Source organism: Setaria italica, chromosome VII (genome assembly GCF_000263155.2).
Source record: "Setaria italica strain Yugu1 chromosome VII, Setaria_italica_v2.0, whole genome shotgun sequence".
NCBI lineage: Eukaryota > Viridiplantae > Streptophyta > Magnoliopsida > Poales > Poaceae > Setaria > Setaria italica.
Genome location: NC_028456.1, coordinates 33238168 through 33253625, shown reverse-complemented (window position 1 = coordinate 33253625; position 15458 = coordinate 33238168). Strand labels below are relative to the sequence as shown.

Here is a 15458-nt window from a genome sequence, read left to right as displayed (position 1 = left end):
GCCATGGCAAATGGGCTTCATTTTCGTCTTTGCGCAGGTTGGCTTTCATTGTCAAATAAGTTTTAATTAATCAACAGGCCCAACAAGATTACTATTTTTAACACCTAGCCACTTTCACGAAAGAAAACATTGCAATGTCTGATCGGTGAAAATGTACAAGGACATGTGCCAAAGAGTGGCAACTCATTAGAAGAAATGTGCATATTGTATTGTAGCACTAGCATGCCATTGCCTTCAACAATCATGATAGGGCCCGGTGAGATATGAGCTCTCAGTCTAATTGAACGGAGGCCTCATTGAGAGGTTGGAGAGTTTCTTGCCATACTCCTACAGTCCTGCATAGCAATAGTCCCACAGCCTCAAATTGGATAAGCTGGGAATTTGGTGATCGACGCCTATCATAATTGATGAACTAGTTGTAGATGAGTTTTCCCATTATTGGCACCTCGTAGGATTGGATAATTGTGCTAACGTAGCATCTTACCAACTGAAAACAAATTATGGAAATAATTTCGAATCCTGACGACGTGCCACGATTAATTTGATAATAAGGGTGCCCTAAATAGACCTTCAAGTTTTCAGATAACTTCAGTATATTTGTATAAAAAGATGATACAAAAATTTTAGTATATTAAACAGAAGCTCCAACAATGTAGTGATAAACTATTAGATAAATAAATAAAAGAAATAGAAAAGTAATGGAAAGGGGTAGTTTCCGACCACGTTGTCTTCCTCCTCTCTCCTCCCCCCTCCCCCCTCTGCGCTCTCTCCTCGCGAAGGGAGGCGAAGGCGATAACCACCGACATGCTCCCCCACATGCCCTAGCGATCCGTTCCCATTTGTAGACCCAATCCAAGGCCCGAGCAATCACCAAACCTAGCCGTGTAGATTTCCACCCTCACATGGAGGAAAAATCCAACCTTGGCATGTGACCTCTCCTTAAATCCCCCGCAGGAACCAATCCATCAATCCCAGAGGGGAGAGAAGAACAGAGCAATCCCGTTGCTCCTCATCTTCGCCTTCCTGTTGGCGTTTCTCCTCTGTTCTTCGGCCTGCGCGGCCGCATAAACCTCCGCTAAAGCTCCTCTGTCGCGCCCAATTCGTCGGCCATTTCCCCAGGAATCCCCAAAGGCGAGAGCCCCCCACGCCAAGATCCAATCCTTCGAGTTATTCGGTTCCAATCCGTGTAGATTTCCCCGGAAAGCTCCCAGAATAGTAGCCGGAATTGGAAAAGGTTTCCATTTCTGATTGGTCGACGGTGCGAATTCGTCGAGCCTCGCCGCGGTTTTTTCCAGGAAGGGCAGGCCGTCCGTACGGTTACGGTTCTTGATCCGGGGAGGAATCACCGCCGGCGAAAGGAAATGCAGCCGGACCCGCAAGGCCCGGGCAGGGGAAAGGCGGGCGGCGCCAATGCGCACGCCCGGCTGCCGCCGCCGGTGACGACGGGGTCGGCGGGGCGGCCGGCGTCGGTGCTGCCGCACAAGACGGACAACGTGCGCGACCACTACCGCATCGGGAAGAAGCTGGGGCAGGGGCAGTTCGGCACCACGTACCAGTGCGTGGGCAAGGCGGACGGCGCCGAGTACGCCTGCAAATCCATCCCCAAGCGCAAACTGCTGTGCCGCGAGGACTACGAGGACGTGTGGCGCGAGATCCAGATCATGCACCACCTTTCCGAGCACCCCAACGTCGTCCGCATCCGCGGCGCCTACGAGGACGCGCTCTTCGTGCATCTCGTCATGGAGCTCTGCGCCGGCGGCGAGCTCTTCGACCGCATCGTCGCCAAGGGACACTACAGCGAGCGCGCCGCCGCGCAGCTCATCAGGACGATCGTCGGGGTGGTGGAGGGATGCCACTCGCTCGGCGTCATGCACCGGGACCTCAAGCCGGAGAACTTCCTCTTCGCGAGCACTGCAGAGGATGCCCCGCTCAAGGCCACTGATTTTGGGCTATCGGTGTTCTACAAGCCCGGTGCGTATCTGTGCAATTGTTTGTGCTGACGTTTAATATTTGTGCTGTACAATGTTGCTATTTGGTTCACTTGATGCGGCAATGGTATGCGCGCTAACTGCTAGCATTGGGTTTGGTAGGGAGTACTGCTCTTCATAGATAGTTTTGATACACCAGCAAGCATGTTAACATTTCATTTCCATATGTGGCTCATTTTGTTAGAATATAAAGAATCCCTGTCAAAATGTTGCTAACATGAGAACTAGTATATATTAGTACTGGGGACAAATAAATCTGCGTTGCAACTAGAATACTTGTCAATAGCAATAGGCCAATAAGCCTTTCAAGGTTGATGGCAAGAACTGTCTTCTCTCGTAGAACTGTAACAGATTTTGTGACAAATGTGGTGTTGTGGTTAAAGTAGTGTTTAATGAAGTCTTCAGTTAATGCTGTGGTTTATTCTGTTTTGCTTGAAGTGATTAACAGAACACACACTGAAAGATATTCCTTGCTATATCTCCAGGTGACAAATTTGCTGACGTTGTTGGTAGCCCCTATTATGTTGCCCCTGAGGTGCTCCAGAAATGCTATGGCCCAGAAGCTGATGTCTGGAGTGCTGGAGTTATTCTGTATATTTTGCTATGTGGTGTACCCCCATTCTGGGCAGGTAAATTGTTTGTTATTCCAACCATTGAATTTCTACGTTGAGATTGATTGTCGTTTACTGATATTAGCATGTTTCCATATGTAAAATCTTCCTGTTTCCCCCTCCTTTCAGAAAGTGAAGCTGGAATCTTCAGGCAGATTTTGCGAGGCAAACTTGACTTGGAATCTGAACCATGGCCAAGTATCTCTGATAGTGCTAAAGATCTAGTCCGTAAGATGCTTATCCGGGATCCTACGAAGAGATTGACTGCTCATGAGGTTCTATGTAAGTTTTCTGCCTACATGCCCTCCCTCTCTCTGTCTGAGATTCTGTATGCATGCTTGTGCTCCTGGGTCATGGAAGTTCGTTCTTATTAAACATGGTGACATTGACTATGCCAGGTCATCCATGGATTGTTGATGATGCTGTCGCACCTGATAAGCCTATTGATTCTGCTGTTTTGTCAAGGCTGAAAAACTTTTCTGCAATGAACAAGCTTAAGAAGATGGCATTGAGGGTAAGAAGAACTTCATTTTTCTCAAATAAGAACTTTTATCCCATTGATGTGTGATTATGTTGCAAACGAAATTCAGTACCGCAATGTTACGGTCAGTGCGTCATTTCTATTATGACACTGCCTTACTGCCTACTGTGTTGTGCACTCAAGTTAACTTCATATGAATCTTTTCCTTTCTCTTTCTCCTGGTTTTCCATGTTAACTGGATTTTTTGTGCACTTTAAATCTGTATTTGTCCCCTTTAATTTTTAGAAAGCCCAATTTACACACATCTGCTTAAAAACCAAAGCTTTTGAAACCAGTCATTTAGCCACCTGTTCTTTTTAATGGCAGTTCTGCCACACCAACCATCGATGTCACACACTCACACAGTCCCAATAAACAAAAAAGCTGGCCTACATGTCACCTTTCATACAATTCACAGAACCTGTTTCTTTCCAAAAGAACAGTCCTCCCAGATCCAACCCTGTTGTCTCCAATCCCTTCAGCTGCACTAGTGCGAGACCTGGATGCCAGCCATGGTATTCTATGACTACCGACCACAAAAGCCATTGAACCCATGGCTAAAGACTGCTTGACACTAGCAGCAGGAGGCCACTAATGGTAGCAACGGTAAGATGTCAGAAAGGTGAGTGACTGTAGGTGGTGAGCATCTGTATGGTGGTGAGCTGCAAACTGGTTAGCGACTGGACCTCATTGTTTTACACATTACAACTGTGCACTTCTATTGCTTGATTGAGTGGGGTTTGCACTGCCAACATCTCATGTCTAGTTCCACCCATTGACCCACCTTGGTGACTACGCTACCATCACCCTCTTAGTTCAACAATGCCTTGGTCATGTTCACCTCTTGTTGTCCTTGTTTGTTTGTTGATTCGGGAGGACAATTTCAATATTAGTGACAGGAAGCAGTAAATGCTAAGATCTGGGGCTGTGTTGCATTGGTAGCAGCAATGGCACACCGGATTTGACCAAGTGTTCTCAGATAAGGGCATTAGGAAGCATTTGATTTTGGGAAAGGAGGTTTCATGGGCAGTATGGTCAGTGGTCATCTGATGCAAGGAATGAAGGGACCAGGAGTTTCAAAACAGATTCTTTTTGTTGGAAGAGAAGAGGTTCTTTGTTTTGGCTTAAGTGTCTGACACAATTCTAAAACAACTAATGCTCGGTTTTTCACTATGGGGTTTTACAATATTGTTTGCTTGAACTCTAGATTAACTGGTTTCTTGCATAACAGGCATGGCATAAGGTTGCAAATGTTTAATAAGAGGTGATGGTATGTGCAATGACCATGGAAATTGATCTTTTCAGATGAATCTTTTTGTTCGTGCAGGTGATTGCTGAAAGCCTATCTGAGGAGGAGATCGGGGGCTTAAAGGAGTTGTTCAAAATGATCGATACTGACAACAGTGGGACGATAACTTATGATGAACTGAAGAACGGTCTGAAAAGGGTGGGGTCGGATCTGATGGAACCTGAAATCCAGGCTTTAATGGATGCAGTAAGTACTACTATTGCGTCGAGTCTATTGTCCACATAAAATAGATGCACTGTAGCAGCCTTTGATTGTATGGACCGTTGAGATTGTAATCTGGGTTTGTCTTGTATATCAGGCTGATATTGACAACAGTGGAACCATTGACTATGGAGAGTTCTTGGCAGCTACATTGCACATGAATAAACTGGAGAGGGAGGAAAGCTTGGTGTCAGCGTTTGCATTCTTTGACAAGGATGGGAGTGGCTTCATAACAATTGATGAGCTCTCGCAAGCATGCCAACAGTTTGGTCTTTCTGATGTTCATCTTGAGGATATGATCAAAGATGTGGATCAAAACAATGTTGGTCTTCTTAACCCCTCTTGTTCTTTGAATCCTTCTCCATACTTGTCCTATTGTCTCATTATTATGCATCATTTTTCAGGATGGACAAATTGATTATAGCGAGTTTGTGGCGATGATGAGAAAGGGCAATGCTGGTGGAGCAGGAAGGCGGACCATGAGGAACAGCTTGCATGTGGATCTTGGTGAACTTTTGAAGCCCGCTGAGAGCTAATTGGTATCAGAGGATTCTGCTTTCCAGATGCTCCCATATGCCAATTGAGCAGTTGATCTATTACCAATGCCCACCAAAAAGCTGTTAAATTTCTGCAGTGGTACTAGTAGTTAGTGGAAAGAGCATACTATGGTACAAGTGTAACAAAATTTAGGTGCTATGATGCTACTTAGGAGTCCTGTTGTCTTGTCATGAATGTTGTTGATAATTCTCAGGTTTGTACCATTACTGATTTTTGTTTCCAGTGTACACTGCCGTTGTCCTATAAGGTAGGCATCTAGATCTGTCCATTTGAATTACCAATCCATTTGTAAACATGTTCTCATCACAAACCTATTTCTTATTGATGATTTCTCAAAATCTCTGTTTTTCACATTACAATATCAGGGATGGTTACAATCATTTGTCAGGTATTTGCTCTGGTTGTCCAGGAAAGAATCATGTGTATCTCCATCCAGTAATTTCTTGAATACAACCAATGAAAGATGGGTACAGTTCGTCTATTCCCGTATACGACAGGTTGGAACAGTTCGTCCATTTCCGTATACGAAAGATTGGAACAGTTCGTCCATTTCCGTAGACGACAGATTAGAACAGTTCGTCCATTTCCGTATACGTGGATCAATGTCTCATGTGTTGTGACAGATGATATGCAGGAGCGCGACATGACCGGACGCCCCTGGATCGCCATTGCTTGCCTGCAGAGCTCTCCACACCGCGCATGGCAACAAACAACTCGTAGCTGCAGCCGTTGGCATCACCAGAAGCCCCCAAGAAATCCGCGGCGTTCTGCGAAAACCACGATGACAAACCGTGGGAATCGATGGATGGATGTCCACCGCAGGCGCGCATCTACGGGCAACAGTTGCTGGTTTGGCGCGCCCACAGAAACCTCCCTGTCAGCCTCATCACCCAAAGCCGGGATCCTTTTTTTTTATAGATATATATATAATAAACTGGGATCCTTATTGAAATTTTGAGGCCAGCAACATTCAGGCAATCCCATGGTTGAGCTGCCACGAAGATTCCAGAGTTGAGCTGTCCCTTTTTCTCTGAACTTTTTGTCATTTTTTTACAGCACACAGTTAAAATGGGATGGAAATCACAGAAAAGATCTTCCCTAGAATCAGGAATCCGGATCAGGACAAAACAAAAAGGAGGTGATAACCGTGCATGGTCCTACTCTTTTGAAGAGACCATGGGAACCAGTGAGAAGCAGCCACTCCATCCACTGAAATCCAGAGGGCAGCAACCTCAGCCTCACAACGCATGTCTTTTTATCCTTCCTTCCCTTGTCCAGCCACCACTGGTTTACCTGGCAGAAACCTTAAATATGTGATGTGGCTGCAGCTCTCACCCCAAGGAAGGAGACACTCCATTCGTTGTTCACTGGTGTGAACCTGAGGCCACTGCCAGCCTGAGCTGAGCTGAACTTCAGAAGACAGCAAGAGCATCGAGGAAGAAGAAGATGGCCTCTGCTACCCTGCTCAAGTCCTCCTTCCTTCCCAAGAAGTCGGAATGGGGCGCCGCCAGGCAGCTCACCGCGCCCCGGCCGGTCACCGTCTCCGTGGTCGTCCGCGCCAGCGCCTACGCCGATGAGCTCGTCAAGACAGCGGTGCGTTCGTCGTTTCTTCACTAGTGGCCGATCGAAACTGTCACTATCGCCATCTTGCTTGCTGAAAGAAATAATGATGACATGGTGAGTTGCAGAAAACGATCGCGTCGCCTGGGCGCGGCATCCTGGCCATGGACGAGTCGAACGCGACGTGCGGGAAGCGGCTGGCATCCATCGGGCTGGAGAACACGGAGGCCAACCGGCAGGCGTACAGGACGCTGCTGGTCACCGCGCCGGGGCTGGGCAACTACATCTCCGGCGCCATCCTTTTCGAGGAGACGCTCTACCAGTCCGCCGTCGACGGCCGCCGGATCGTCGACATCCTCACCGAGCAGGGCATCGTGCCCGGGATCAAGGTCGACAAGGGCCTCGTCCCGCTCGCCGGCTCCAACGACGAGTCCTGGTGCCAGGGCCTCGACGGCCTCGCCGCCCGCGAGGCCGCCTACTACCAGCAGGGCGCCCGATTCGCCAAGTGGCGCACCGTCGTCAGCATCCCCAACGGGCCATCCGAGCTCGCCGTCAAGGAGGCCGCATGGGGGCTCGCCCGCTACGCCGCCATCTCGCAGGTACGCCTTCTTGCTTGCTTCTAGCCATGGAGATAGTTCATCCAGCTAATTAATAAAAGCTAACACCGATGGAATGGAATCGACCGAGCAGGACAACGGACTTGTGCCGATCGTAGAGCCGGAGATCCTGCTGGACGGCGAGCACGGCATCGAGCGGACCTTCGAGGTGGCGCAGAAGGTGTGGGCCGAGACCTTCTACGCCATGGCGGAGAACAACGTCATGTTCGAGGGCATCCTGCTCAAGCCATCCATGGTGACGCCGGGCGCCGAGGCTAAGGACCGGGCCACGCCGGAGCAGGTCGCCGAGTACACCCTGAAGCTCCTCCACCGCCGCATCCCGCCCTCCGTCCCCGGCATCATGTTCCTCTCCGGCGGGCAGTCGGAGGTGGAGGCGACGCAGAACCTCAACGCCATGAACCAGGGGCCCAACCCGTGGCACGTGTCCTTCTCCTACGCGCGGGCGCTGCAGAACACCTGCCTCAAGACGTGGGGCGGCGTGCCGGAGAACGTCAAGGCGGCGCAGGACGCGCTGCTGCTGCGCGCCAAGGCCAACTCGCTGGCGCAGCTCGGCAAGTACACCTCCGACGGCGAGGCCGCCGAGGCCAAGGAGGGCATGTTCGTCAAGAACTACAGCTACTAATTCATCGGCTAGCTACTCCGACGATACATACTGGTTACGCAAGCTAAGCACGTCTTCGCTGTGATGATCCATGCATGGTGCTCATCGATGCTTTGTGCGTGCCGTTAGTTACTACTGCTAGCTACTGCAAAGATCGAGCTCGCCATTGAGATGCAAGCTTGAGGCATGGTAATGCTATACTATATGTATAAGAGAAATTAAATTATGAAGTTGATCGATCGAGTATTTTGCATAGATTGTTGAATGGGCATAAAATGATCCTTCCCTCTTTTTCTTCACTACTACTACTCGTGTTTCCTCTCTGTACAACTAAAATGGTCCAGCAGATGATAAAGTTTTATAAAACCTACTAATCCCTACTGAAAACGCGATACCCTTGTGTAACTGTGTTGATGAAGTTCTCTCAAGTAACCAATTCTGGTAATTCGAACGCACGTCCGTCCCTAGTGTAATGAGCTGGTTGGGAGGAGATGGTGATGACGGTAGGAGATGACTAACAGGCTTTGCAGTCTTGTCCGAACAGGACGAGGAGACGAGCCGGCCGGTGTGAGGTTTCTTTCTCCTGGGACCCACTTTCTCCTCCTACCCTATCGGTGTCCGTGGTCCGGGCCTGGCCGAGTCCAAGTCGAATTCCTTGTTTCTTTCACTCCCATCTCCGCTGTCATCCAAACGGAATCGGACACGGTATCTCGTACCAGCCGTGTCCTGAGCCCCGAGAAGGCCTGGAGCAAGTAACATCATCAACCGGCATCCCAAGGCCCTAACAATCAGCATCGTCGTCGACTCGCCGGAACAGCCAGCCGCCGGTGTGCTTGCTCTCCAATGGCCAGCAACCACCTCCCAGTTTGCTGCTGTGGCGACAGCGGCATTGATCGAGAGGATCCCCATCAAGCCCTGCTCGACACCATATGCGGGTTCTACGTGGAGGCGCTTGACCGCCTCCCCATCCGCGACTACCCGAATCCGATACATTGCCTCTCCGTCGCCGGGCACTGCTACGGCCTCCTGGAGCCGGTCTCCAACGTCATCCTCCACGCCACGTCGCGCATGGCCGAAGTGGCCAAGGACCGTACAAGAGGGAGGACATCACCACCGAGTTCCTCGACAAGATGCACAGCAGCTGGTACTGGCAGAACACGGCGGAGAGATCTCTGGATGGTCTCACCACATTCTTGATGAGCGGGTATCGCTACCTCACCTTGGAGCAGGCCGTGGGGTACCTCTACTTGGCCAAGGCTGACATCTACTTGGCCATGGATCTTGTCGAGCGAGAATTCGACACGCAGTGCCTGGTTGAGGAGGCGCTGCTGCCCAGCTTTGATGATGACGCCTGGATCCTCACGATCAAGGACTCGCTCATGTACGCTGCCATGGCTGCTGAGCACCCCAACCCTGATCGCCTGGTCGCGCTCGCCACCGAAACGTTTGTTGCCGACCATGTGGACAGGATCGCGGCATGGCTGCGTACCGATCAGCTCTGCAAGGTCGCTGTCGATGACATCTACAGCTCTCTGAAGTACGGGAGAGCACCGGACGGCCGGTATCTCTACAACCTGCGGTTGAGCTACCCTGACACTGATGACGCAGTGGTGCCGGTGGCGAGTTGTCAGAATCTAAACACATGCACCCACCGCTGCTCATCCCTACTCAAGGACCAGCAAGCGGGTTGGGACTCGGAGGTCTCTCCATGCGATTACGGATAATTACTTATTTGACACCAGATAGACAAATGATCCGTTCCTTTCGTGCTCTTAAAATTTTTTCCTTCCTCATTTGATACTGACTTCAACTTTTGTTCCTAAATTAACACTCTGTTCGATTTTTCATCCAACCACCGTTAAATGCCCTACGAAAAGATGATTTTATCTCTTGGACCCCACCACCCTTCTCCCTCCTCTCCTTCCCTTCTCCCTCCTCTGCTCCACACCGCACGATCTCGCTGTGTGCGCCGGCAGCGGCCGGGTCGGCGCGCCTCGCGGGGTCTAGGAACACCTCGTGGGTGTCGAAACGGCTGCGCCTCTGGAACGCGCGCGGGCAGGTCGGATCCAGTGGCGCCCGCCGCATCATCGCCGCCTGCAGATGGAGCCTCACCAGTGCCACCTCCACGTCGGTCGGTGAGCACCACCTGCGATCTCCACCACGGGGAGTCCTTCACGGGCTTCTGCGCCGCCTACCTCCGCGAGCACCTGGCCGGGCTCAAGGCCTCCGCTGCCGTGGCCGCTGCGCCGAGCCGCAAGTCCACCTCCGCCATCCGCTCCCTCTTCTCCCAGCCGTTCAACACCGCCGCCGCGGCCGGAGGTGGCCCCTCGGGCTCCGCTGCCTCCACGCTGCTGGACCTATGCCGCTGCAAATCCTTCTCCCGCGTGCGCGGGGGCAACACCCCGGCCGCCATCGTCGCCGGCGTCGGCGGGGCGTACGAGCCGTAGCGGTGGTCCTGCGATGTGAGCGGGCGGCCATGGTCGATGTGCGCGAGCGTGGTGTCGCAGTCACGGAGAAAGCGGAGTGAGGCGTGGATGGCATGGGCGGAGGGCAGGCTGCACGCGCGGCCGGCGGCCACGCTGCTCCCCTACGCGGCGCACGACCAAAGGCCGCTCCTGGCGCCCGACTTCCTCGAGCTCGGGTCCCGGCTGGGTGCGCTGCCGGTGACCTGGACGTGGAGGGGCGCGGCCGACCCCTGCGGCAATGAGGAGGAATGAGGGAGGCGCGGTTGGACGGAGGGTGACGGTGTGGAGCAAGGGGGAGGCACGGCCGGGCGTGGTGTGGAGCAGAGGAGGGAGGAGGGGAGGAGAGGAAGGAGAAGGGTGGTGGGACCCACAGGACAAAATCGTCTTTTTGCAGGGTATTTAACGGTTACCAGACGGAAAATCCAACATATTATCATATAAAGAACGAAAGTTGAACCGGTGTCAAATAGCAAACTAAAATTTTTTAAGAGCCAAGAAAGGAACGAGTCATTTGTCTGGCGTCAAATAAGGAATTGTCTCCGAAGAGAATCGAGGCGCTACTTGTCGATTACATCCACGCACCTCAGCGCAATATCCCAGCTGCCTCCAGCTTCAGCAATGGTGCTTCACCATGGGCTAGTGCTCAGAGGTTACTTGTACGGTCCACTCGAGGACCCTATCTTCAACATCCTCCTCAATGCGATACGGTACCAGCTCAACTTCCCAGCACATGAAAACGAAAACATGATCTGCACTGACCTGATGCTTCGTAATGGGTTCAACGCCCTCACTGCCCAGGTCGTCTTCCTCTGCACCAAGTACAGCATGTTGTCCGGCCACGGTGCCTTGGAGTACCTCTACTTCACTAACTGCAACCTCCGTGTCTTTTTTTTTCGAAAGACCCGGAATGATTCCCGGCGTTAATTAATAAAAAGAGAAGCAATTACAGGCACCAGAGGCGCCAAGTTTTAGTAACCCATCCTGAAGGATAGGCCGGGGCATCGAAATAGGCCCGCAACAACGGAAGAAAAAAAAACATTACAGCGATTACTCGCGGCCTGATCTATCAACTATGACAGCCAAGTGCTTGGCTCCAGCCACACACCATAGACGAGCAACATCCTTAACATCCTCAACAAGCTTTGCGATCGGCTTCTCCTGATTGTTGAAAATTCTGTTGTTTCGCTCACACCATATCGTCCACACTACCAGTATCGCCATGGAGCGAGCTCCTTTCGTAGCAGCGTCCATAGCACTTCCAGCCAAATTATGGAACCAACCCACCAGATCAGCCTCTTTGTTCCAGGCATTAGGTTGCAGGGAGGCGCGACCACACCAGGTGCCGACTGCTTGCCAAATGGAAGAAGAAACTGGACACCAGGTGACGTGCTGTCTCAAGACTGCTGTAACACATCTGGCAGAAGTATGAGTTAGGCCATTCTCTGAGCAGCAGCCTATCAGTTGTCCAGACTCTGTTCTGTAGGAGCAACCACATGAAAAACTTGCACCTGAAAGGTGCCCAGACCTTCCAAACCGTCTTTGGGAACGACGAGAGGGCACCACCTTCAAATTGCATGTCGTATGCCGATCTTGCTGAATATTCACCTGAAGCAGTTCTTGTCCAGAGTATTGTGTCTGGCTCTGTGGCGCCATGATCAAACTGGGCCTCCTCAATCAGTCCCCATAGCTTCACAAATTCATCCAAGAGTGGCACCGTGAGATCATGCATAAGATCTGAAATCCATTGTTCATTCTGCATTGCCTCTACTACTGTTCTGTTTTTCCTTTTGCTGTGCTTGTACAGGTGTGGAAAGAGCATGGCTGGTGCACTACCAAGCTAGCAGTTCGTCCATTGTTAACCGTGAACTTTGTTGCTGCTGCGAAAAGGGCCATGTCCAAGTCATCAACAGGTAACTCCATGCCAACCCATGGACGCTCTGGGTATTTCCAGCGAAACCATAGCCATCTTAGACGAAGTGCTCTGCTGAAAGCATCGAGATCAGTAATCCCCAGGCCGCCCCTCTTAATTGGACTTTGTAATCTTGCCCAGCTAACCTTGCATTTCCCTCCATGCAGCTGCTGATTGCCAGCCCAGAGAAAACGCCTGCGCACCTTGTCAAAATCTTTGATGAATTTCTTTGGGGGCTTAATCACCGTGAGTAGGTACACTAGCAATGAACTAAGAACCGAGCGCACAAGCACCCTGCGTCCTCCCGGATTCAGAAGTTTGCACTGCCAACCTGACATCTTTGCAACTGCCTTGTCTTGCACATTTTGTAGGTGTACCAAACGTAGACGACCCAGCACGATCGGAATGCCAAGGTAGGTAATGGGAAAACCCACACGTTGTTCTGGGAAAGAAGCTAGGATTTCATCCAAATCCAGGTCATGTCCTCCAATGCTTGCTACTGTGCTCTTCTGCAGATTGATTCTCAATCCTATGGCATCATCGAACCTTTGCATTATCTCAACCACCATATCTACATCTTGTTTCAACGAGTTCACAAATATCACCGCATCATCAGCATGAAGAGATAGGCGCAGTTTGGCATGCCGACCCCTTATTGTGGACAGGCATCCTTCGTCAGTAGCAATCTTGAATAAATTCTGCAAGGTGTCAATCGCCAAGATGAACAGATAGGGGGAGAGGGTGTCCCCTTGTCGAAGACCACGTTGATGCTTGATTATTGGACCAGGCACTCCATTTAGCAGCACTGAAGAGGATGAACTAGTGAAGATTAGTGCCAGCCAGTCCCTCCATCTTGCAGGGAAACCTCGTTTCTGTAGCAACTCTAGCAAGTATTCCCAAGAGACAGAGTCAAAAGCTTTAGATATGTCCAGTTTCAACAGCAGGGCAGGTGTTTTGGTCCTGTGGTAGGATCTGGCTAGATTTCTGACATATAAAAAATATCTTGGATGCATCTTCTCTTGATAAATGCACTCTGCGAGTTAGATATTAAACTGTCAATGAACGGTGCCAATCTCAGTGCCAACACCTTTGATACAATCTTTGCAAATGAGTGGATCAGGCTAATGGGCCGAAAGTCTTGCACTCTCTCTGCCAGCTCTTTCTTTGGTAGCAGAGATATTGACGCCCCATTCAATTTAAATAATGGGCCAGTATGCATGTTGTAGATGCATGCAAAAGCATTGACCACCTCAATCTTAACTATTGGCCAACACATCTTATAGAAGGCACGACCTGGTGCCTTTTCCGAGGGCATTTGAGAGATTGCTGACCAGATTTCTTCCTCAGTGAATGGTGCATCCAAGCCCTCCATCTGAACTCCTGCCATTTCCAGGTCATCTCAATTGAAGCTGCATGCGCATTGTTCCTTTTTGCCAATTGTGTTCTGAAAATGCTGTGCTATTTCCTCTTCCTTTTCCTCATGAGACCAGATGATATCAACATTGCTTTTTGTGAGACTTGGGATGAAGTTTTTCCTTCTTCTTGCATTTGCTTTCAAATGAAAAAACTTTGTACAAGTATCACCCTCCTTGAGCCAAGTCAGTCTGGAACATTGTCGTCGGCGTGAGCGTTCCACAACTGCTAGTCCCAGCACTCTCACCTTCAATGCTTTCCTCAGCTTCTTCTCCTCCTCTGTCAGTACTCGTGTATCCTGAGCCATATCTAACCTGAGGATTATCTCTTGGGCCATGTGGAACTGTAGGAGCGCTTCACCAAAAATAGAGCTACTCCAAGAACGAAGTGCCTTAGCTGTGTTGCACATTTTGTGATGAAGAATATTCAAAGCTGATATGCCCGTGACCGGCAGCTCCCAAGCATTTCTGACCACATCAAGGAAATCAGGAACCTTTGTCCAAAATTGTTCAAACTTGAACCGCTCTCGCTGGGGCTGTTGTCGGATTTGTGACAGAAATAATGGACAGTGGTCTGAAGCTGAAGAGGACAGTGCATGCAAGCAAATAGACGGAAAAGCAATATCCCACTCTTTATTGCAAAAGACTCGATCAAGTCTGACAAGTGTTGGCCGCTCCCTTTCATTGCTCCAAGTATACTTACGATTTTGCAGAGCATATCTCCAGCAGCTCACATTGATCCAGAGTTCTTCTGAACATCCCCATGAAGCGACGGTTCAGGTTCAGGTTGTTTTTATCTTGGGCTGAGTATATCAAATTGAAATCTCCCAGACATAACCAAAGTTGGTTGTCCACTGGCTTGATCCCTTTCAATTCTTCCAGAAAACGAGGTTTATCTGCATCTGTGGCCGGTCCATACACAACAGTGATAATGAAGGAGACATTTGTGAGGCGTTGTGTAACAGTTGCTGTCAGAGAGAATTCCTTCAGAGAGACACTGCCTGCCTGAATGTGATCATCATCCCAAGCCAGGATGATCCCACCACTAACTCCCAGGGCTGGTAGGTAACTGAAACTGGATAGGCGTTGTCCAAGAAACTCCACTGCCAAACTGTCAGTGATTTCTTCTAGCTTGGACTCCTGCAAGCAGACTAGCATTGGACGAGATGCCTGTAACAACTTGAGCACCTCCTCACGGCGCGCAGCTGAATTGAGGCCCCTGACGTTCCAGTTGAAAATTGCAAAGTTGCTATTCATTATCACCAATAGACGACACCCACAAGACCCACAACAGTTGATTGCAGCAAGGGCCGCCATCACCACACCACTAGCAACGCGGGAGACAGCCGCCAGGGCCGCCACCGTCTTCCTCGGCATCGGTCCCTTGTACATCTTCTCGTACTGCGCCGCCGCCTCATCTCCAATTGCCTGGTCCTGCCCCACGATGTCAAGCTGGCGCATCAGTCGGTGCGTCGACCTGCGAGACACCGGGACAGAAGAAGGCCTGGCCAGCAGCCTCTTGCTGTGCCTCTTTTGCGGCACCTGAGGCGTCGGCGCCGGCTGGTCGTCGACGATGTTCGCTGGCGGCGCCGCCATCGCCGGCGGCGGCACCTCAGCAAACACCGTGCCAAAGAAGTCTATGTCAGGGCGGTGCAGACTGGAGCCCTCCGTGTCGCGGCAGAGCTGGCGGAAGGGGCCGGGCACCAT

The 15458-nt window shown here is 50.7% G+C and overlaps 2 protein-coding genes across 2 annotated transcripts; both read left to right on the top strand.

Annotated features, from left to right (window-relative positions):
• Positions 1-714: 714 nt before the first annotated feature.
• Positions 715-5543, top strand: LOC101755215 (calcium-dependent protein kinase 28). Its single transcript, XM_004977198.3, has 7 exons — positions 715-1971; positions 2474-2617; positions 2729-2881; positions 2998-3113; positions 4447-4614; positions 4727-4951; positions 5034-5543. The coding sequence occupies exons 1-7, from the start codon at positions 1362-1364 to the stop codon at positions 5163-5165; spliced, it is 1548 nt and encodes a 515-aa protein (XP_004977255.1). The 5' UTR covers positions 715-1361; the 3' UTR covers positions 5166-5543.
• A 939-nt stretch (positions 5544-6482) lies between these two features.
• LOC101754815 (fructose-bisphosphate aldolase, chloroplastic) lies at positions 6483-8236 on the top strand. The gene is made up of 3 exons (XM_004977197.4): positions 6483-6780; positions 6876-7346; positions 7438-8236. The coding sequence occupies exons 1-3, from the start codon at positions 6634-6636 to the stop codon at positions 7984-7986; spliced, it is 1167 nt and encodes a 388-aa protein (XP_004977254.1). The 5' UTR covers positions 6483-6633; the 3' UTR covers positions 7987-8236.
• The last annotated feature ends 7222 nt before the right edge of the window (positions 8237-15458 follow it).

Coding starts and splice junctions, on each gene's coding strand:
- LOC101755215 (XM_004977198.3), top strand. CDS start 1,362: ATGCAGCCGGACCCGCAAGGCCCGGGCAGGGGAAAGGCGGGCGGCGCC. Junction 2,882..2,997: donor GACTGCTCATGAGGTTCTAT/GTAAGTTTTCTG, acceptor TGACTATGCCAG/GTCATCCATGGATTGTTGAT. Junction 3,114..4,446: donor TTAAGAAGATGGCATTGAGG/GTAAGAAGAACT, acceptor TTGTTCGTGCAG/GTGATTGCTGAAAGCCTATC.
- LOC101754815 (XM_004977197.4), top strand. CDS start 6,634: ATGGCCTCTGCTACCCTGCTCAAGTCCTCCTTCCTTCCCAAGAAGTCG. Junction 6,781..6,875: donor ATGAGCTCGTCAAGACAGCG/GTGCGTTCGTCG, acceptor GGTGAGTTGCAG/AAAACGATCGCGTCGCCTGG. Junction 7,347..7,437: donor GCTACGCCGCCATCTCGCAG/GTACGCCTTCTT, acceptor TCGACCGAGCAG/GACAACGGACTTGTGCCGAT.